Source organism: Balaenoptera physalus (genome assembly GCF_965194825.1).
Source record: "Balaenoptera physalus genome assembly, chromosome: 7".
Taxonomy (NCBI): Eukaryota; Metazoa; Chordata; class Mammalia; order Artiodactyla; family Balaenopteridae; genus Balaenoptera; species Balaenoptera physalus.
Window position 1 is genome coordinate 8,755,548 of NC_138886.1, and position 22,216 is coordinate 8,777,763.

General features: G+C 45.7%; 1 protein-coding gene across 29 annotated transcripts in view; it reads right to left on the reverse strand.

Annotated features, from left to right (window-relative positions):
* The window catches only part of RALGPS1 (Ral GEF with PH domain and SH3 binding motif 1), a 296,025-nt gene that overhangs the window by 209,768 nt on the left and 64,041 nt on the right, over positions 1-22,216 (reverse strand). For all 29 annotated transcript variants that reach the window (XM_082470081.1, XM_082470080.1, XM_082470079.1 and 26 more), the window contains one exon: positions 21,890-21,940. In XM_082470081.1, coding sequence (XP_082326207.1) covers positions 21,890-21,940 — 51 coding nt within the window. The remainder of the gene's footprint in view (positions 1-21,889; positions 21,941-22,216) is intronic.

Below are 22,216 nucleotides of genomic sequence, written 5' to 3' on the forward strand. Positions count from 1 at the left end.
AAGTGTCCCACATCTGACCTAAGCCATGTGCAAATAAAGGCTGTCTGAACATGGACCATTTGGGGGCATCAATGTGCAGAAGCCATAGCTCATTTAACCGGCTCCTCCCAGGCCCCAAACCCCTCACCCCACTCTCAGGCTCCATTCAGAAGCCCACACAGTACAAACACGAAGGGTGCTGACTGGAGCAGGTAGGGTCTCAGAGCCAGAAGGTCCCCAAGAGGCAGATGACGTATTGGGACAAGGGGACATTGAAGGACACTGGTTCCCCATTACTCGCACGCTGGGGTGTCTGCCCAGCTCTTGACCATTCCTACTTCTCTGGGAACTGCACCTTGCCCTCGACCCCATCACAAGGGTAGTCACCTTGGATGACATGAACTCGACCCCCACCGCGCCATCACTAATTCCTTGTGTATGAATTTGGACTATAGGTGCAGGGAGAGAGAACAGAGTCAGCCTCCAGGGCTTAGGGCAGTCATCTTGTGCCTCCCTTGCCTACCAGGGAGTCAGAGGGAGCCGGTGGAAGTCCCGAGAAAGGGAGCTGAGGAAGGATGGAGGAGAGAGAGGAAAGACTAGTCTGGCCAGGCTTCTGAGCCCGGATTCCAGCCTCTCTCCACTTCTGGGTTCCATGAGACACCCCGAGGCTTACAGAAAATTCCTCTTTTTATTGGCAAATTCCCCTTTGTCAAGCTGGCTTGAGCTGTTTTCTGTTACTTGAAACTAAAAACATCACCTGGTCTCCCACTGTTCTGTTCTCACAGCCCGGCAGCCTGGGTGGCCTCAGTGAAGGAAAGGGTGAGGAAGGGGAGGGACAGCCTGACGGAGGGCAAGGCTTTGAAAGCCCCTTTCTCAGGGAAACCAATCAAACAGGAATCCAGGGACCTCCTTGGAAGAGTCAGGAGCCAGGAACCAGAGACCTGGGACCTGGTTTCCAACTCCGAGGGAGTTTGGACTCTGTTGACATTCCCAATGTGCAGCTTTGCTTCCCTGCTTCCCTGCAGAGGGGTTATGTAGCTAAAAGTCAATGAAGTCAGCGCTGTGAGCTAATCCTTCAGAAGTGGGAAGGGTGGAGATTAGGAGAGCATCTCATCACACAGGCATCCTGGGGACATATGCCCCAGGGTATGGAGTTTTTGGGAAGGGAAAGCTAGCCTGGGCTCAGAGGTTCAGGGGCTCAGAGAAGTGAAGCGAATTTCCCAAGGCTGCACAGCAGCAAGTGCGAGGCCAGTTCAACCTAGGTGGGCCATACACTAAAACCCATGGTCTCAGCTCCACCCCCATCAGTAGATTTCACCTGCCAACTCTTCTTTCCTGGGGCCTAGAGCAAAGCAGCATTTGTGACCATCAATAAAAATAATAATGACCTCTTCTCCCCATCCCCACCAAAGGGACTATTTACAATCACGGTCCTCAGCGAAGGGTGGTCCTGTTAGACGGAGGTGCTCTGTCTGCCTGAGGACCCTGACGGATCTGAGGCCGCACACTGGGCTGCAGAAGCTGGGGATTGGATCTGTTCTGTACAGAGAAGGGAGATGGATGGTCCTGAGAGGGGAACAAAGAGCTGGGAAGAGGCTGGGATCAGCTAAAGGACCCACAGTGATGGCGCAGCCGATGGGTATTTTAGAAACAGTGATGCCTACAGCGCCTGTTAAAGCTGTTAATGTGGGTCCCAAGGTTCCCTTTCCAAGAAGTCTCCATGGCTCCCTAGCACTTTAAGTGGCAGATTCTTTGGGAGGAACCTGCAGAGTTGCTGCTCCATCACTGTGGTTCGGTGTAGAAATGATGTACGTGCTAGGAATAAGCCTCCAGGGACTTGCACGGATCTGGAGAAAGATCTGGCCTTCCTAAATCCACAGGATTGGCATTCAAGACTCAAGACCAGTTTGCATCCATCTCAGAGAGACATCTGGGTGACAGCAACAGCAATTTAAGGAAGGAGAAAAAGAGGAAGATGAGGAACAGCAGCAGCAGCCTCCTACTGGGCACTAATGTTCCAGCCGGAGCGCTAAGTAAGGACTTAAATGCATCATCACACAAACCCTCCCAATAGCACTATGAAGTAGCTACCACTGTCATCACTGTTTTATAGATGAGATAACAAAGATTTAAAGACGTTAAGGAACCTGCCCAAATTCACACAGCTAGTTTGTGACGGAGTGAGATCTCCACTCAGCTCTGTCTGAACCATAACTCACACTATTAACCAGTATGCCACACAATCTCCCCAAAGATAAGGTGCTAGAGCCCTGACTCTTCCCCTTCCTTTCTGGAAGGTTCTAGGCAACCAGGGATCCTATCCAAGATGCATCCCATCCTGGCTGCTCTGGTTATCACTAGGGCCACTTCTCTCAAGGCTGCTCCTTCAGGTGTTTTGTTTTCCCAGGTCCCACTAAGTGTCCCAACTTTCAGGGACACTTTGAGTCCTAAGAAGTCTCCAGTGGCAAGTCAGCCATCAGGATCTCTTCACAAGCCCAGGAGTCCTCCTCTAGAAAGGGCCAGGATCAGCAGCTCCCGGGAACCTAGAACCTGCCGGAGGGTGTGCAGATAGGTCTACAGAACAGACCGATTTAAACCTTCTGAGAGGGGCTTCCCTGGCGGCGCAGTGCTTAAGAATCCGCCTGCCAATGCAGGGGACACGGGGTCGATCCCTGGTCCAGGAAGATCCCACATGCTGCAGAGCAACTAAGCCCGTGCGCCACAACTACTGAGCCTGCGCTCTAGAGCCCGCGAGCCACAACTACTGAAGTCCATGCGCCCTAAAGCCCGCACACTGCGACTACTGAGCCCACACACTGCAACTACTGAAGCCCACGCGCCTAGAGCCCGTGCTCTGCAACAAGAGAAGCCACCATAAGGAGAAGCCCACGCACCGCAGCAAAGAGTAGCCCCTGCTCGCCAGAACCAGAGAAAGCCCGCGCGCAGCAACAAAGACCCAACTCAGCCAAAAATAAATAAATAAATAAACCTTCTGAGGAAGAAGTGAAGTGATCTAATTGCCTTGTCATGCTCCTGGTGCCGGGCACCTCCTGTGGGTGTCTCACAGGCACCTCAAATTCAACACCCACGAAAACAAATTCCCCAAGTGCCCACCCCACCCTCCATCATCTGCTTGTCCTCCATCAGCCACCGAGGTGCCCAGAATCTTCACATGACCCAGCCACACGGGAGATTTCTTTCAGTGCCCTGTCCTCCCTGTCTGGGTCTCTCACCTCAGGCCTTGGCCCAAGCGGTCCCCTCTGCCAGGAATATTCCTCCTCCTCCCCTGCACCTGACCACCTCCACCTCGCGCCTCAGGTGCAGGTTTACACACCATTTGTTCAGATGAGCTTCCCTGATCCCCTACATGACCCCAAGCCAAGCTGGATCCTCCTTCGAGGGCGACTATGGCACAAGTAACGCTCCAGACAGGAGCCCTGACTGTTCTTTATCGAGGCACTTGTTGAATTGCCCATCTTCCCTCCCTAGACCATTAGCAACTCGCTGGAATAGCACCTAAGAGCCTAACTTGTTCACCTTTGCGTGTCCGGCTCCTAAGGAGGAACCTGGCCAGAGTGGGTGCCGAATAACCAATTGCTGACTGAGTGAGCGGAATCCTGTATCAACCCACAGGAAGTAAAGTGATTTGAAAAAATGAGTGTTCCAGATGGTGGCGGCTCAACTCTTTAAGCACAGCAAGTGTTCAGTCAGTGAGTCAATGACAATTTACTGAACAGATACTACGTGCCCAGCACCAAGCATTTGAGAGACAAAGACACACAAGGCTTGGGTTTCAGGGCCCTTTGGAATCTAATGAAAGCTATGGGCTCCCTCCTCAGTGAAATGTGAGTCACAGAATTATGTGAAAGTTTTTACACTATATATTTTTTCATTAAGTTTAAATGAAAAATCTTTTCAGAAATTATTTCTCTTATTTTTTTCAAGCAAAAAAAATTAACACCAACTTCCTAAAAAGAATTAAAAGAAATCCAAACTGTGCCGATAAAGACTGTCCCGTGGATCCTGCTGCAGTCCGGCTCGAGAGAGGCAGTTACCAGGGGTCAGTGTGTGGCTCCTCGAGCCAGACCACCTGAGTTCGAATCTGACTCTACCACTGACCAGCCTATAACAATGGGCAGATCGATTAGCCTCTCTGGCCTCTCATTAGAAAATGAAGATAATAAAAGTGCCTACATTATATACGATCGTTGTGAATATTCAGTAGTCCGATTCATGTAAAATTATTAGAATAGTGACTGACACACAGCAAGCACCCAATAAACACAGCTATAGATACTATGACTGAACACAAAGTTGGAATTGTGGAACACTCCTTGACATCCAACACACACAACGCTCCTTGACACGTGACACCCTGAGGCTCAGTCGACTTGACGTTTTTGTTTACCAACAGACGTTGAACCCTGGCTCCCAGAGGAAGGCAGTGGCACCAGATCATCACTCCCAAAGCCCACTGATGAGAGTCAGCCAGCATCGGATGTCTAGGACCAGCACTGTTCTCCAAGAGCTGGCCAACTGAATCAACGCTGCATCCATCACCTTCTTTTCTCTCAACCCACTGAGGAAAGCAATGTCAAGGTCTCCTTCACTGAGGAGTTGCCCCCCAGGAAGGACTGTGAATCCAGACTCCCTCTGCGTGTTTTCCTTCCAGCGAGAAGTACAGTGCTCTAGGTATCTCCAGATTTCTGCTGCTGAGGATTTAGCATGACTCTGCCACTCCCGGGCTGCACAAACATTTCTCCCAGCAGTAGAAAGCTCACAGACTTGTCCAGCACGGTCTCCTCTTCTAGAGGACAGCATGGCCAAAACGGTCCGTTTTTTCAGAAACATCTATAATGGTGAAATGAAAGGTTTACCTCATTCACGTGGCCAAAAATATCTAGTAAGCCAAGTCATGAATAAATTCCTCTTTCTCTGTTTTGTGTGTTTTCCTTTACTTTCAAAGAAAAAAAAAGTAGAACTTCAGTCTGAAGTTTGGTCAGGTACTTCAAGACTCGTCCTTCGGAGAGCCAGCGAAATCCTGGGTAGTCGAAGCCGCTCTATGTTCTGCTCCATTTCATAGCAAGACCTCCTGGGAAGGCAGTAACCCCAGGCCCCAGCTCTGATGAAACTGCAGGCTTTCAAAGCAGGCTTTCAGGACCACTGCAGCCTTTGACATCTACACACGCTGGCACAGAAAGGCCCAGCCACAGGGGCAGGTGGGCCTTCTTGCTTCATCAAAGCTACAAAACCAGATGTGTTGCCAGACAAAGCAGATGCTTCATCCGTGCACAGATAGCCTTGACATTCCTTTCAGTCAAAATTTAGCTTGGCAAGGAAACTGTTTGCCATTCGTGAAGACTTGGAAGTTTCTCAAAGAGGTTTGCAATATAAGAATTCTTCTTGGATGCTGACCACACGCAGGTAACAGGCAGCAACAGGAGCTGGCTGCTCTGAGACTATCACTAGCAGACTGTGCGATGAATTTCAAAGGAATCGGCACAACTACTGATTCTTTCCATGACCTACTTCAAAATACCAGAAGATGGGTCAGCTATTCTAGAAATGATATTATTTGACACAAGAACTGCTTTAATCTCCTTCCTCAGCTCCGAGCCACAGCTCAGCTCAGCCACGTCCAGGTTATGTGGCTTCAAGCTCCCTCCTGACTTCTCCTGCTTGGCAAAGCAATAAGCAATTCTGAAGGGTATTCCAAAACAAGGCTTTTGTGTTGCGGTGAATCCAAGCTTTGGAAAATGTTCAGCCTTTCCAAGTCAAGGCTTCTTCTTCCCAATAAGGTCTCCCCTCCCCTAGGAACCTTTGGGAGGTGGGTGCTCCTTCCCCTCTGCAGGTGTCATGTGATCACTGACAAGAGTCCTATCACTGCAGCCTCCATGTCTGGTTATGAACGGAAGACCAAAGACTATGTAAGCTTCATTGCACTCTTTTTGTTTGACATTTTTTGACTTGAGCTAGGATCATTGCACATACAAACAGAAGTACATAATCATAAAGGTAAGGTACACTTTCATAAATTTCTTTCAAAGGGAAAATATTAGATAACACAATGACAATGATAACCGTCATTACCGAGATGTATGCATCTCATGCCAACGTACACACTTTTGGAGTAGAATGATACCTTAATATGATTTGAGAAAAATAACTTTTTTCTGCAGAAGATAGTTTTCAAAATAAAGAATAGTTTTCAAAATAAAGAGAGAGGCTTTTGATTCTGTTTATGACAAAGTAACTAGTATCAGATTAACCATAAAAATTGGATAAAGTACCAACAACAAAAACCTGGCTATTTAAAGATCTTAGAGAGCAACCAAAGCAGCCAGGAAGGTCCAAGACCCCAGAAAGAAGGATAATGCACTGAGGGGAGCTCTCTGTTCACTGTTGTTCCATCCTCTGACAATACCAAGTGTCAGCAAAGGTGCGGAACAGCTGAACTCTCCCACACTGCTGATGGGAATGTGCAACACTTCTGAAAACAGTTTGGCAGTAACTAGTAAGTGAACATGCACATTCCTTATGACCAAGTAATTCCATTCCTGGAAATTATACTCAAGAGTGATGGTGTTTATGTCTAAAAACAGACATGTTCAAGGATGTTTTGTGGCAGCGTTATTTATAATAGCCCCAACCTAGAAACAACCAAAATATCCATCAACATTGGAAGGGATAAATAAAATAAGGTCTACTCATACAATGGATGGAATACTATACAGAAAAGAAAAAGGATAAAGCTCCTGCTACACACACAAACACGATAAGTCTCACACATATAACGTTAAGTAACAATAGAAAGTATATACTGATACAATATGATTCCACTTATATAAAATTCAAAAATAGACAAACTACTAGTAGTGATAGAGGTTAGAATAAATCAAACTTGGGGGTAGTTAATGGCTTGGAGGGGCATGAGGTAGGCTTCTGGGGTACTGGTATGTTTCATATCTTGATCCAGTGGCAGCTACATAGTTTGTTACCTTGTAAAAATGCATTGAGCTGTACCTTCAGACTTGTGCACTTTACTATATGTACTTTTATTTTTTATTATTATTTTTTCCACATCTTTACTGGAGTATAATTGCTTTATAATGGTGTGTTAGTTTCTGCTTTATAACAAAGTGAATCAGCTATACATATACATATATCCCCATATCTCCTCCCTCTTGCATCTCCCTCCCACCCTCCCTATCCCACCCCTCTAGGTGGTCACAAAGCACCAAGCTGATCTCCCTGTGCTATGCAGCTGCTTCCCACTAGCTATCTATTTTACATTTGGTAGTGTATGTAAGTCCCTGCCACTCTCCCACTTTGTCCCAGTTTACACTTCCCCCTCCCCGTGTCCTCAAGTCCATTCTCTATGTCTGCATCTTTATTCCTGTCCTGCCCCTAGGTTCTTCATAACCATTTTTTTTTTTTTTTAGATTCCATATATATGTGTTAGCATACGGTATTTGTTTTTCTCTTTCTGACTTACTTCACTCTGTATGACAGACTGTAGGTCCATCCACCTCACTACAAATATACGTACTTTTAAAAATCTCTTTAAAAGACTTTAACAGATAATTATTTAATGCAAATACAAGAACAATGTCCTGAGAAGATTATTACATATGTAGAAGTAAAATGTATGACAATACTACAAAGAATGGGAGAGAGGTAAATAGAAGTACACTCTTCTAAAGTTCTTATATTAAATATGAAATGGTATATTATCACTTGAAAGTAAACTGTTATATGTTAAAGATGTATATTATAAACCCTAAATCAACCACTAAAAGAAATTATAGCTAGTTAGCCAATAAAAGAGATTAAAGGGAATCATGAAATATGCTCAATTACTTAAAAAGAAGTCAGAAGAAGAGGAAAGAGGGAACAAGAAGAGATTTAAATCCAACCAATTCAGTAATCACATTTAATATAAATAGTCTAAGTACCCCGATTAAAAGGCAGAGGTGGTCAGATTTGGAAAAAAAGCAGGACTCAACTATATGTTTCCTACAACAAACCCACTTTAAATATAAAGATACAAATAGGTTGAAAGTAACAGGATGAAAAATATATATCATGCTCTCTTAGTCTGTTCAGGCTGCTATAACAAAAATACCATAAATAGAGTAGCTTATAAACAACAGAAATTTATTTCTCACAGTTCTGTAGGCTGGGAAGTCCAGGATATGCTGGTAGACTCAGTGTCTGGTAAGGGCGCACTTCTTGGTTCATCTTTTCACTGTGTTCTCACGTGGTAGAAGGGATGAGCTAGCTCTCTGAGGTCTCTTTTTAAGGGCACTAATCCCTTAGTGAGGAATTAGTGAGGGATTAGTGAGGGATCCACCCAAAGGCCCCATGTTCTAATTGCATCACTGTGGATGTTTGGATTTCAACATATGAGTTTGGGAGGTACATTCAGACCATGGCACATGCTAACACTGATCAAAAGAAAGATGGCTATATTATCAAACAAAGTAGATTTCAGGGCAAAGAATAGTTCCAGGGATAAGGTGGGTCATTTCATAATGATGAAGGGTAAATTCAATAGGAAGACATAATTGTAAATGTTTATGCAGCTAATACTAGAATTTCAAAATGCATAAAGCAAAAACTGATAGAATTTAAAGAGAAATCAACAAATCTACAATTATAATGGCAGATTTCAATACTCTTCTCTCAATAATCAATAGAACAAATAAGTAGAAAATCAGTTAGGTTAGGATATAGATGACTTCAATAATACTATTAACCCACTTGACCTCAATTATATTCATAGAGTGCTCTATGCAAAAACTGCAGAATACATATTTTTTTCAAATTCACTCAGAACTTTATTAAGATTGACTGTAGTTATGCCATACATAAATCTCAATAAATTTAAAATAATTTCAAACCATACAAAGTATGTTCTCTAAATACAATGGAATTAGAAATCAATAGCGTAAAATACCTAGAAAATTCCCAAATATTTAGAAACTAAGAACACATTTTTAATAATTCATGGATCAAAAAGAAATCAAAAGGAAAATTAGAAAACATTTTGAACTGAATGAAAATGGAAGTCCAAAATATCAAAATGTGTGGGATAAAGCTAAAGCAATGCTTAAAAGGAAATTTATAGCACCAGATGCCTACATTAGAAATGAAGAAAGGTCTCAAATCATTGACCTCAGCTTCCACTTTAAGAAGCTACAAGAGTGAATTAAACCCTAAGTAAGCAGAAGAAAGGAAATGTTTTTTTTTAAAAAAAATATGAACAGAAATCAATGAATTACAAAACATAAAAGCAATAGAAAAAAACTAATGGAAGCAAATGCTGTTTTTCTGAGATCAATAAAATTGATAAACTTAGCCAGACTGATCAGAAAAAAAAAAGGAGACACAAATTATCAATACCAGGAATGAGAGAGTGGAAATGATTACAGATCCTATAGATATTAAAAGGATAAGGGAATATTATGAACAACTTCATGGGAATAAATTTAACAACTTAGATAAAATAGACAAACTCATTGAAAAACACAACCAAAGCTCACTAAAAAAATGAAATATACTACATGAATACTCTACATCTATTAGAGAAATTGAATTCATAGTTAAAAACCGTTCCACAATAATCTAGCAATTGCACTCCATGGTATTTACCCAAAGGGGATGAAAACTTATATCTATACACAAAAGAACTGCATTTGGATGTTTATAGCAGCTTTATTCATAATTGCCAAAACTTGGAAGCAACCAAGATGTCTCTCAGTAAGACAGGTGAATGGCTAAACTGTGGTACATCCAGACAACTGAATATTATTCAGTGCTAATATGAAATGCTAATCAAGCCATGAAAAGATATGGAAGAGCCTTAAATGCATATTACTAAGTGAAAGAAGGCCATAAAACTGTATGATTCCAACTCTATGACAGGCTGGAAAAGGCAAAGCTATGGAGACACTGAAAAGGTCAGTGGTTGCCAACGGGGAGAGAGAGGGATGAATAGAGAAAGGATTTTTAGGGCAGGGAAACTATTCTGTATGATACTATAAATGGTGGATACATGTCATTATGCATTTGTCAAAACCCATAAAATGTACAAGGGTTCACCAAGAGTGAACCCTAATGTAAACTATGGATGTTGGGTAATAATGATATGTCAATGTAGGTTCATTAATGAAACAAATGTACCACTCTGATGGGGATGTTGATAGTGGGGAAAACGGTTGGGGGTCGGGGAGGGACAAGGGGTATATGGGAACACTGTCTAATTTCTGCTCAGTTTTGCTGTGAGCTAAAACTGCTCCTAAAAGTAGTCTATTTAAAAGGAAAGAACAAAAACCTTTCCACAAAGAAAACTCCAGGTCCAGGTGGCTCTATGGGTGAAATCTACCAAATATTTACAAAAGAAATCATACCAATTCTACATAAACTCTTCTGGAAAACTGAAAAGGAAAGAATGCTTCCTAACTTGTTTTATGAGGTCAGTATTACACCAGAAATATATTAAAACCAGATATTAAAAAAACTGATATTAAAACCAGAAAAAGACATTTCAAGGAAAGAAAAATACAGACCAGTATTCCTCATCATGAACACAGATGCAAAAATTCTTAGCAAAATTTTAGCAAATCAAATCCAACAATATACAAAAAGGAGTCTATATCATGACCAAGTGGGGTTTATCACAGGAATGCATTCAAAAAATCCATCATGTAATTCTCCTTAGCAACAGACTGAAAAAAAAAATATGATTATCTCAATAGATGTAGGAAAAACATTTGATAAAACCCAATATCCATTCCAGACAAAAATTCTCAGCAAATTGGGATTAGGAGGGAACACCCTCAATCTGATAAAAGCCACGTATGAAAAACCTACAGCTTACAGCTAATATCATACTTAAAAATGAAAGACCACTTTTCCTCTAAGACTAGAAACAAGCCAAGGATATCTGCTCTCATCACTTCTGCTCAACATGGTACTAGAGATTATAGCCAGTTAATAAGACAAGGAAAAGAAATAAAAGCATCTAGTTTAGAAAGAAAGAAATTAAACTGTTGTTATTCACAGAGCTATCATCATCTTGTAGAAAATCCTATAGAATCTACAAAAAAAAGCTCCTAGAATAAGTGAGTTTAGCAAAGTTGTAGGATACAGGTCAATTTACAAAAATCAGTCATATTTCTATAAACTAGTAATGAACAATTGGAATTTAAATAAAATAACATTTACAACAGCATAGAAAATGAAATACTTAGGAATAAATCTGACAAAAGATGTGTAAGACCTATACACTGAAAAGTATTTAGCATTACTGAAATAACTTAAAGAAGACCTAAATACATGGATGTGCATACTATGTTCATGGTTCCAGGGACTCAGTATTGTTAAGATGCCAATTTTTCCCAGATTGATCTATGCAGTCAACCCAACCACAATCATAGCCTAGCAAGTTTTGTAAAACCTAGCAACCTGATTTTAAAATTCCTATGGAAATGCAAAGGACTAGAATAGCCAAAACAATTTTGAAATAGAAGAACACATCTTAAGGACTTATATTACCTGATTTTAAGAAGACAGCTGTAGGAGTGGAGAGGAGGGAGGGACTGCAAGGAGCACAAAGCAACTTTCTGGGTGATGGGTATGTTTATTACCTTGATTTGATGATGGTTTCACATGTATATACATACATCCAAACTCATCAAATTATTGGCTTTATTTACGCATGATTTATTATATGTCAATTATGCCTCAATAAAGCTGAAAAAATCTCACTCCATCCTCATGTCCAACTTTTCGAGGTAGTCATATCATCAGCTCCATTTTGCAGACATGTGACTTGAGCCTTGGAGTGATTAAGTGACTTAAGCACGGTCCCAGAGATACCAACCTAGTCCTTCTCACTCCAGAGCCCAGAAAGAAATGCTCTTCTACCTGCCTCTCATTCATCCAACAACTCCTGACAAGTACTGACCCCATAATGTGCCACTGTGGTTTGAGTTAGGGAACAGCAGTGACAAAAGGTCCTTCCTCAGAGATTTCGACACACTGCTGGGCCCAGGGCCCTTCTAAGCTTGACTTATTAGCCTGTCGTTGCTTTTCTCCTTATTACATCACTGACCTCTCTCAAAAGAGGAGAAATAGCTTGTTGAGTTTCGGCTGTGCACCAGGCTGCCTGCCCATGTGATCTCCTTGAAGCATCACAGCACTGTGAGACGGGTATCGGGTATCATTTCCACTTTACAATTAAGGAAATGAGGCCCAGGGAGGTAAATGAACCTGCCATGATCACACAGCTGGAGAGCATCGGAGCCAGGCTTCAAATGCAGATCTTCCTGCCTCCGAAGCGTGAGCCTCCCATCCCACCAAACTGCCTGCAATCAGGCAGTTGCTCCTTCAGCAAGAGTCTAAGTGAACCCTGTTTTTCTCGCAGGCAAAATCGCAACCAGGAGGCAAGTCCCCATGGATGAAAACAGCTGTTCGCCAAATGTTCTGTTTTGTGTTATTAATTCATTTAAAAGGAAATTTGGTTTCTAACCAGCACTAATGTCATACCCACACTCAAGAAGGGAGAAAAAATGAGTCTGGAAATTGCTGTGTTGGTGTCATTGGATCAAATGTGCTGCTGGCCTATGTCTGCAGCCAGACCCAACTCCTGCCCCAGACGGCTCTCCCCACCCTTCAGGCAGGTCTTTCTCTGGGGCCCAGAGAGGGACTCCAACCTCTGTCTCCATCATGAAGGGAGCTGGGGGAAAGCCCGTTCCCACTTTGTTTTCATTGTGACAAGAAATCCTTACAAAGGATAGAGTGATGATTACTAGGAAATGAGAAGCAAATAACAAATGCAAACTCAGAGCAGTAACAGATGAGAAAGACAGCTGCTCAGGCTTCTGTTGCTAACTAACATCAACACTGAAACTCTGGAGCCATCCTCCCCAGGCCTCGGCCCAACTGGAGGGCAGCTGGCTCACCCCCTACTACCTGATTCCCTTTTTTTTAACAAAGAGAGGCAGGATAGCGTAGACGTCAAGAGTATTCAGTGGGACCTTACTATTATTATTATTACTACTACATCCTATATATATTCAACAAATAACATCAGGCACTGTGCTAGGTCACAGGATATGGGGTACTGGCATGATCCCTGCATCCGTGGAGTTTATAATCTAGGAGGGAGACAGACTTGAAACACTAATCATTCAGACTTTCCAAAGTCGTGACATTTCAGCACAGTGGTGAAGAGCACTGTACATGAGCAGTGGTAGATGATGAGGTGAGAGGGAACCGAGGGGAACCTGCAGCACCCTGAGATCTAAGCTGCTCACTCCATCTCCTGACAGAGGAGGAGGAGTCGCCTGTGATGGGGAAGAGGTGGACATTCCAGGTGGAGAGCACAGCACACGGGAAGGCAGGGAGACCAGGGAGGCTGCGGGGCAGCATGGAGCAGCGGGCTGCGGCAGGAGGTCTACCGCTGGCCCATCAGGCAGAGCCTGGCCGGCTGGGTAAAGGAGGCAGGTCGGCATCCTAGGAGCACTGAACCTCAGAGGGTTCTAGGCAGGACAGGGACACAGTCGGATTCTGGCTTTAGAAAGATGTCTCCGAATACAGAGAGGAGGTTGAGGGGCCGGGATTGAACGTGGGGAGATGTGATCGGAGGAGAGGTGGCAGTGGCTTAGGCTAGGCTGGGTCAGTGGAGGGAAATGGTCTGAGAAAACGGCCCAGCATGTGACCTGAAAAGAGGGGTTTTAATGATGTCAGCGAAACCGATCTCCTCTTTACAAAAAACTGCCTTGCTGGCAACGTTCTTCCCTTCTCCCAGGGCCAAACGCTGTGATTCCAAGGAGCAGCAAAGACACACAGGGTTTGTCCGACATCCAACACTGACCTCTGCTTTCTGGAATGCCCGCTTCTTCAGAGCAACCAAACGGCATCCAGACAAAAGGCCAGAGGGTCAGGTTCCTGAACCCACAGGCAGTGTTTTCCTGAACTGCAACGTGTCATGTGGCCCAGAGGAAACCGTGTACTTCAGTGGGGAGTCTTCCATTCCTCGGCAGACCAGCAGATGCGGCTCCAGCCAGGCCCCGAGGACTCAGGTCCTGATTTGGGGAAGGGTGAAACCAAATCTCTCTAGAGTGAGTGCCCCCCAGGGACAAGCGTTCTATCTGGATACCGCCTCCATTTTCCCAAAACATTTGTTAATGCGCTCCCACCTCCTCCTTCTCACCGGATCTGCCCTTTATTTATTTATTTATTTTTGAGGTAACTTTTTTTTTTAACACCTTTATTAGAGTATAATTGCTTTACAATGGAGTGTTAGTTTCTGCTTTATAACAAAGTGAATCAGCTATACATATACATATGTCCCCTTTAAATCCCAGGCTCCCTCCAGGGCCACAGGGAGGAGGGGAGCGAGGATCCAGGATGCACGCCCAGCTGGAACACCCCTTGCCTGCCTTCCACTGACACTCAGCACCTGGCCTGTGCCTCAAACCCAAGTGGCAGGTGCTGGTGACACTCTGGTTCCTTCCCTCACGAGGCTCCAGTCTAGGCCTGCAGCTTTCTTCTGAGCCATTTCTGGGCCCCTCCATCTCCCCTCCACGTTGCCATCGGCTCCTGAGCCCAGGATGCTCTCGCCTTCAGTTCTGGCTCACAGTTTCCTCCTCCCACTCTCCCGCCATCATCTCCGGGGAGGTCTGTACACTGGGTGGTGCCCTCTCAATTCTGGGTCACAATGCACCTCAACCTCCCCCTGGAAAGACTTTCGTCCCCCTCCACCTCAGCTATCCACAAGCACAGCCATCACCCCTTCAAGCACAGTCGCCAGAGCGACCCCACCTCTGACCCTGAACTCTGAAACCCTTCTCCTTCCAGGACCTCCTGGCCTCCCTCCCCTGGACAAAACGCTGCCCACCACCCTGCTCGACTTCAGGACACTGGGCTCCCTGGGCCTCCTCCTGCCTCCAGGGCCACTTCCTCTGCCTCCTTCTCTGCCCTCTGCTCTTCCCTCTGCTCCCCACACGCAGAGTGTACCCCTCTGTCTGCTGTGTCTTCTTGCCTCGGCCTTCACAGCAGCCCCCTATTCGGTCTAGGGCCAGGCCCCTCCCCACCATCACTACCACCCTTGTCTCCCACCCACGGCTGCACACTCCCCAAACCGGTCTCCCTGACTGCAGTGGGCTCTGTCTCCGCAGTTAGAACGAACATCCTAAAATACAAATCTGTCCATGTCACTCCCCTTTTGAAACCACTCCGTGAACCCCCAAGGTTAACAAGCTAAAGCTCTGCCCCCTGACCCCTCTACCCGCCACTCTCTCCTCGAGGCCCTGCCAGCCCCAAATGCCTCTTGTCCACTGTCCGTTTACACGTCTGCCCCTCACTCTCACTGGATGGTGTCCATGTCCCCTCTGTCTCTGTCTCTCCAGCATGTGGCACAGCAGACAGATGAAGGAGTGAATGAGTGAAGGTCCATCTGACTGCTGGGAAATCTGGCAGCGGGGATGGAGCAATGTCGGCAGGGACAGCAAGACTGGAAAACACAGGCACATGGAGACACCTTCTACCTCACTGAGTTTGGTACCACCGCAGTTTGTTTCCATCACACTCGGGCCTGCTGGACACCCATCCACACGCCTCTGAGACCATGCACACCCCCAGCTGCCAGTCAGCAAGAGAATGACACACTGACCTCTGGTGAGCACGCCCACATCCCCGGAAACCATGCCCTTGAGGAACACAGAACCGAGAGAACAATGGGCTCACGGGTTTTTCTCCCCAGAAGCCAGGCACTAAAAGTAGTGTTAAACTTTGGTAAATATACTATCTGCCTTTTCAGTGAGTTATTCACTCTGCCTGAAATGTCCTTCCCACTCCCATCCCATTCCTTGAATCAGCCATCAGATACGATCCCTTTCAGCCTTCAAGGCTCAGTGCCAGTGTCCTGACTCTAAGGCAGAGAGAGTCTTCCCACGCAGTCTTCGCGTGGCCCCCAGGTCACCATGGTGTGAGTCTCCATCTAGACTGCAGCCTCCCCGCCATCCAGGGAACTAGGGTGTGAACTTGGGTCTGAAGGATTCCAAGTACAGTGCTCTTAACCACTCTGCTACTCAGAGCATCACCTCCTCTGGGCCACTGGCTCCCACCCAGGCATCACTGAATGTTCTTTGGAGCATGATCTCACGTCCAAAATGCACAGAACCCAGACTTCCCTCGTGGCACTGTGGTTAAGAATCCGCCTGCCAATGCAGAGGACACGGATTCGATCCCTGGCCCGGGAAGATCCCACATGCCGTGGAGCAACTAAGCCCGTGCACCACAACTACTGAGCCTGCACTCTAGAACCCGCGAGCCACAACTACTGAGCCCGAACACCTCAACTACTGAGCCCACATGCCACAACAACTGACGCCCACACACCTACAGCCCGTGCCCCACAACAAGAGAAGCAACTGCAATGAGAAGCCCACGCACTGCAACGAACAGTAGCCCCCGCTCGCCACAATTAGAGAAAGCCTGCATGCAGCAATGAAGACCCAATGCAGCCAAATAAATAAATAAATAATTGATTTTTTAAAAAATGCAGCAGGGCTGGGTTCCATCCCTGGTCAGGGAACTAGATCCCACATGCACGCCGCAACTGAGAGTGCACATGCCACAAATACGGAGCCTGCCTGCTGCGACTAAGACCGGTGCAACCAAATAAATAAATAAAAATAAATATTTAAAAAATGCACAGAACCTATTCAAAATATGCACCGGTGAGAAATTACAGCCACAAGTTACTGGGAACTTAGCATATGCAGGCATTGCCCTGAGTTCTTACACGCCCATTGTAAGGTGAAAACTATGGTTCCCCCATTTTACACATGAGAAAATTGAAGCATAAGGAGAATGAGTAACTTGTCCACAGTCCAAGCTAGGAAGGGTGAAGCTGGGACTGCACCCAGCCTTGCCAGACTGAGCCCGTGCTCTCCAGCACACCGGGCAGCACCAGTGGGCCTAGCAGCTGGGCTTGGATAGAAAGTGGGCTGAGTCAAGCACAGAGCGTGCACATTTTCAGCACATTCTAAGAACAGCAGTTCGCCCTTGATGCTCCACGTTAAAACTAATGACAAAAACAATTCCAACGTTCAAACTGGTCTCTGAGAAACTGTTGGGCCTTCAATTCCACAGGCTGGGAGGTGGGCATAATGACAGACAGATTTGGTAGGTAAGGCTGGGGGGAAAAATGCCACCCTGAAAATGTACCCTCTCCCAAGGCTGCTGCCACCAGGACCCCTCAGAAAGCCCTCCTTCACAATGCAGCCCCCACCCCGAGCCATGGCAGCCAGGAACCCACCCAGGCCTGCAACCCAATCCACCACGGTGGGGATGGGGTTCTAGGCCACAGCTAGTAAGTTACACACAGCTGTGAGCTATTATGCTACAAAGTTGTATCTGCGTTAACTCGCCAGTTTTTGATAAAATTGGTCACTTGTTGGAGTCACTGGGGAACAGGGCAGTTATGGTTCCATATTTGCTAACTTCCATTTTCCTTGCTCTCTGCTAATCCTTAACTCACCATCTCCCTGGCTTCCTCTAAGCCCTGGGCCGATGCTCTTGCGGTCCCCCTTGCAGAAATGAGCAGAAGCCACAGTTCTACCCTCAGTTATCAACAGCAGTTGGAAATCTGAATCTTCAAAGACTGAGCTCACCAGACAAAACCCTTGCTTTGGGGGAAGTGGTTACACCGCAAAACAGGCACCCTGGTAATCACGTCCCCTTACTTGGTACGCCCTCCTTGGCAATGTGCCTAAACTTGGCCAGATAATGTTCTGCTACAGTGCTTCTCCTCTCATTCAGTCATTCATTCACTCTTCACTCATTCAACACATATTAACTGAGTATCTACTATGTTCCAGGCACTGGGATTACAACAGGGTCTCTCAGGATGCAGCCCTTCCGAACCAAGTGAGCATGAACTCCTTCTCTGCCCTGGTGCTTCCAAAGACCTTTGGGAGAAGCCAAGGAGGGAGGCCCACCTGCATGTGTGAGTGGTAGGAGCGAGAGAAGAAAAGGAACTAAAGACAAACAGAACTGCAAAGAAATGCTCAAATTTAACTAGTAGTCTGCTGGTTAATAGTAATACTGATATTATTATTTTAAAACTATTATACGTATATATGATGGGATAATACAAAAAAGTAATTATTTATTGTTGTTAGGAACCAGAACTGTCAGTGTAAAAGAAAACATATAAAAACCAAGGGAATTAAGTTAACAATCCTGGAATGTTAGGTTTGAATCCTGGAATGTAAGATGGAAAGATCAACATTGTATTGGTCGTGTTTCCACACGATAAAGTGGTATAACGAACAATCCTGAAATCTCAGAGGCTCACAATGACAACATTTATTTCATGCTCATCGGTCAGCTGATCTTTGCTGGGTTGGCTGGGCTGTGCCAGGTTAGGCTGGAATTCAGGCTTTGGGTCGGGGTCAGGTCATCTTTAATGTCCTCATTTGGGGACTCGGGCTAAATGCACAACAGCTATGGGTCCCTCACAGAGAGTGGAGGTTCCGAGACGGCTGGTGAAGCTTCCTGCCTCTTACTGGCTCAGCTCACCACTTGCATCCCATCACTTGTGCCCAAGTCACGGGCCAGGCACAAAGTCCATGGGGTGGGGAAATATACACCACCCGCAGGGGAGTCATGACAAGGATGAGGAGGGAAGGAAGGATTGTGGAGAAATAATACTACCTACCCAATCATGAACTCATGACTTTTCCTTTTAAAAAAAAATTATTTCCTAGCCCCGTCCACCAAAAAGGTCTAAAAGCAATGGCAATCCAGTAGCAATGAACATCCTCTCACCCAGACTGCAGGTTTCTAAATACTACCCTCCACTAAAAGAAACCAGGACCCCTGAGGGAATGCCTGATTCCAGGTCTTCAGCAGGAAATTAGCGTATCTTGTTGTATCAAAGAGCAAGGAAGCTATCAAAAAATAATGGGATCAAGGGGCTTCCCTGGTGGCGCAGTGGTTGAGAATCTGCCTGCCAATGCAGGGGACACGGGTTCGAGCCCTGGTCTGGGAAGATCCCACATGCCATGGAGCAACTAGGCCCGTGAGCCACAACTACTGAGCCTGCGCGTCTGGAGCCTCTGCCCCGCAACAAGAGAGGCCGCGACAGCGAAAGGCCCGCGTACCACGATGAAGAGTGGCCCCCGCTTGCCGCAACTGGAGAAAGCCCTCGCACAGAAACGAAGACCCAACACAGCCAAAAATAAATAAATAAATAAATAAATAAATTTATAAAAAATAATGGGATCACGTTAAAAGGATACAGGAGATGACATTAAAGGGCTCCCATTGGTTAGAGGCGGGATAATTTATGCATCAAAAAGAATAGTGACTACAACTGACTGAAATGGATTCCCAGCCCCACTCTAACCCTATGGAATCAGAATCTCCAAGGATAAGCCTAGGCATCTGGATTTTTTTTTTTTTACGGAGCTCCTCAACTGATTCTGATGCACAGCCAGGGCTGAAAGGCACAGGTTTCCCGATCTTCTGGGAGTCCAGACCACTCACAATGCCCATCTTGCTCTCACATGCTGGCCTCTGCTTCCTGGAAAGTCTCATCTACATCAAACTTACAAGTGTCCCTTATACATGTGCTTCCGACTCTGGGGTGGTCCAGCCATAACGTGGCAGACATCACCAAGGGGAAAAGTTGCAGTTTTCAGTCTGCTAACAGCAATAACAAGAGCAGAAAAGCTGGGACAGCTCCCAGGGTGCTCCTTTTAACCACAGTTTTGACAATGACAATGAGTAACAAACTCTCCCGTCTTTAGCGAACATATCATAGATCTAAGACATAAAGGTTTAGGGTTTCTCCAGGTACCTCGAAGCAGTTCATTCTTAATCCTCACTCTGCAGCAGAATCACCTGGTCAGCTTCTATACAAAACACAGCTGACTGTGTTCTAGACTCTAACCCAGAGACTCAGATTCCATGGTCTAGGGTGGAGTCCAGGCACCCCGTGTCTCCAAGGCTGCCCAGGTGATTCTGATGTGCAGCCACGATTGAGAACCACAGCTCCAAGCCGGTCTTGAAAGCAAAACATCTCCACCTTAATGTCTTGTGACAACTTGAAACGAGATATGCCCTGGAAGAGGCACCTTCCGAACTGCAGTGCCCTGGGAAAAGTCTCGGTCTGCCCCTCCTTGTGCCTCTGAAGAATTCCCCATCCCTTCCCTCCTGCAGTCAGCCCGAGCAGCCACCCCAGCCTCCCTGGGCTCACAGCAGGCTGGGCTGTCCTTCTTGATGCTCAGGACAAAGAATAAAGATCCAAGCGTCTAAACTGCTCCAGATCAAAGCTAAGCAGAGAACACGAGCAGAGCTGGGTTCAGCTGAGAACTAAGGCAACCATCGCACAACTACTCCCCCAAGAGGCTCCAAGAGGTAGTGTGTTGGGTTGTTTTCTGTTTTTGTTTTTGTTTTTAATTAGAAAGAATGTGTAATCCCACATTAGAAGAAAATAGAAAAAGACTGGAAGTCAGCCAGTTCAAAAAAGCAAACATAGTTCTGCCCCCCCAAACCTAATGAATACAACACACACACACACACACACACACACACACACACACACTCACACACACCCAAATACAAATCACTGCCACGTCTTCACACAAATGCTGAGTAGCTAGCAATACTAGTTTTCCCCTGATTTGTAGTGGGTTGGATGCCAGCTCTAGGAAGGCCTGGATCCTTTGTCTGGCTTTGTATTAAAATATGCTGTTCTTCTCAAAGTCTGTAAGAAGAAGGGCATCATGTTAAGAGTGGTACTCTGGAATTCACACCATAGTTTTGACATATCACCCACCCACACCCCTCTTCTCTGAAATCTGCACCCCACTCACAAGGCTGGGTCCTCTCAGCTGTTCTCGCTCATCTTGGCCACCTACTCCTGACCTGAGTCTCTGAACCAGCACCGGACACGGGACTCAGCGGGGCTGGACTAAGATTTGCGGGTTCAGGTGTGGAAGGTGGCTTCCACGGCATCACATAAATATGGGCCCTTCGGCGAGGCCAGGTTGGACCACAGGGGCAGACAGGACAGAGGGCAGGAGAGAGAGGAGAGGGGAAAGCAGAGGAGAGGGAAAAGCAGAGGAGAGGCAGGGAGCCGGGAGAGGGCTTGCGTCCTGCCCGGCTCTTCAGGCTGCCTGAACTCCATGCCACAGGTTCTGAAAGTGCCTCCTTTATGCTTGTAACAAATTCTTCTTCTGCCTCTTCAGCTACTCGAAATGGATTTCTATTACTAGATAACAAAACCAGAACCCTGACTAAAATAACTGTAAAGCCTCGTTATCAACTGCTAAACATTTCCAGGGATTTTTTTTCGAAGACTAAAATCAACTTTTTTTTTTATTGAATATGCTGTTTCTAAAAATATATGTATGCTTTTAACATGAATATGTATGTGTTTTGCTGCGGCAACTGGCTTCAAAATCAGAAACAAGGCAACCACCAGAATTTGGTATCAACAGAAAGAAGGCTCTCTAGGAAACGTTCTCTCACATCTCTGTCTCAACAGTGAGCATCTCCAGCAGAGGTGACCTGGGCAAAGGAATCAGTGTGGCCAGGCCTGACTCAGGTGTGAAGGCGGTAGGCACCGACTGCCCACAGCCCTGCCAGAGGGGGCCAAATGCAGTGACATCCTCTGGAGAACCTAAACACCTGACTCAAAGAGTGAGCACCTCTGAGAATGGAAAGCTCCTGGATGCTCTCTTTAATGGGGGCTTAAATCAATAACATGAGTTTATAGAGACTTCAAGAGAGAAACCAGGAAACTGAGTCAGTCTAACATGGCCGACTAAATCCTCCCCTCCCAGCCCCAGCATTAGTAGCACAGTGTAAAGGACAAGGTACAGACCTCCGGCTGGATGGCTTTAAACACGGGTATGTCCATTAATGTGATCTGGCTCTGCAACAAAAGAGAATCGGGGTTAGAAAATACTGGAAACCAAAAACAGCTGTCATGTGACTTTGAAACTATACAGAGTAATAAAGTAATAAAGTTGTAATAAAGTACACTTAGAAGTCGTACTTTCCCCCTTGAAATGAAAATCAAGATAGAGTAAAAAATTGGGTAAATTTTGAAAATGCCTCGCCCATTCCTTCCCTCTTCATAAATCTTGATCCACCCTTCCTTCTCAAACATGAGACGAACTTCCAATTTAAGAATTGAGGGACTTCCCTG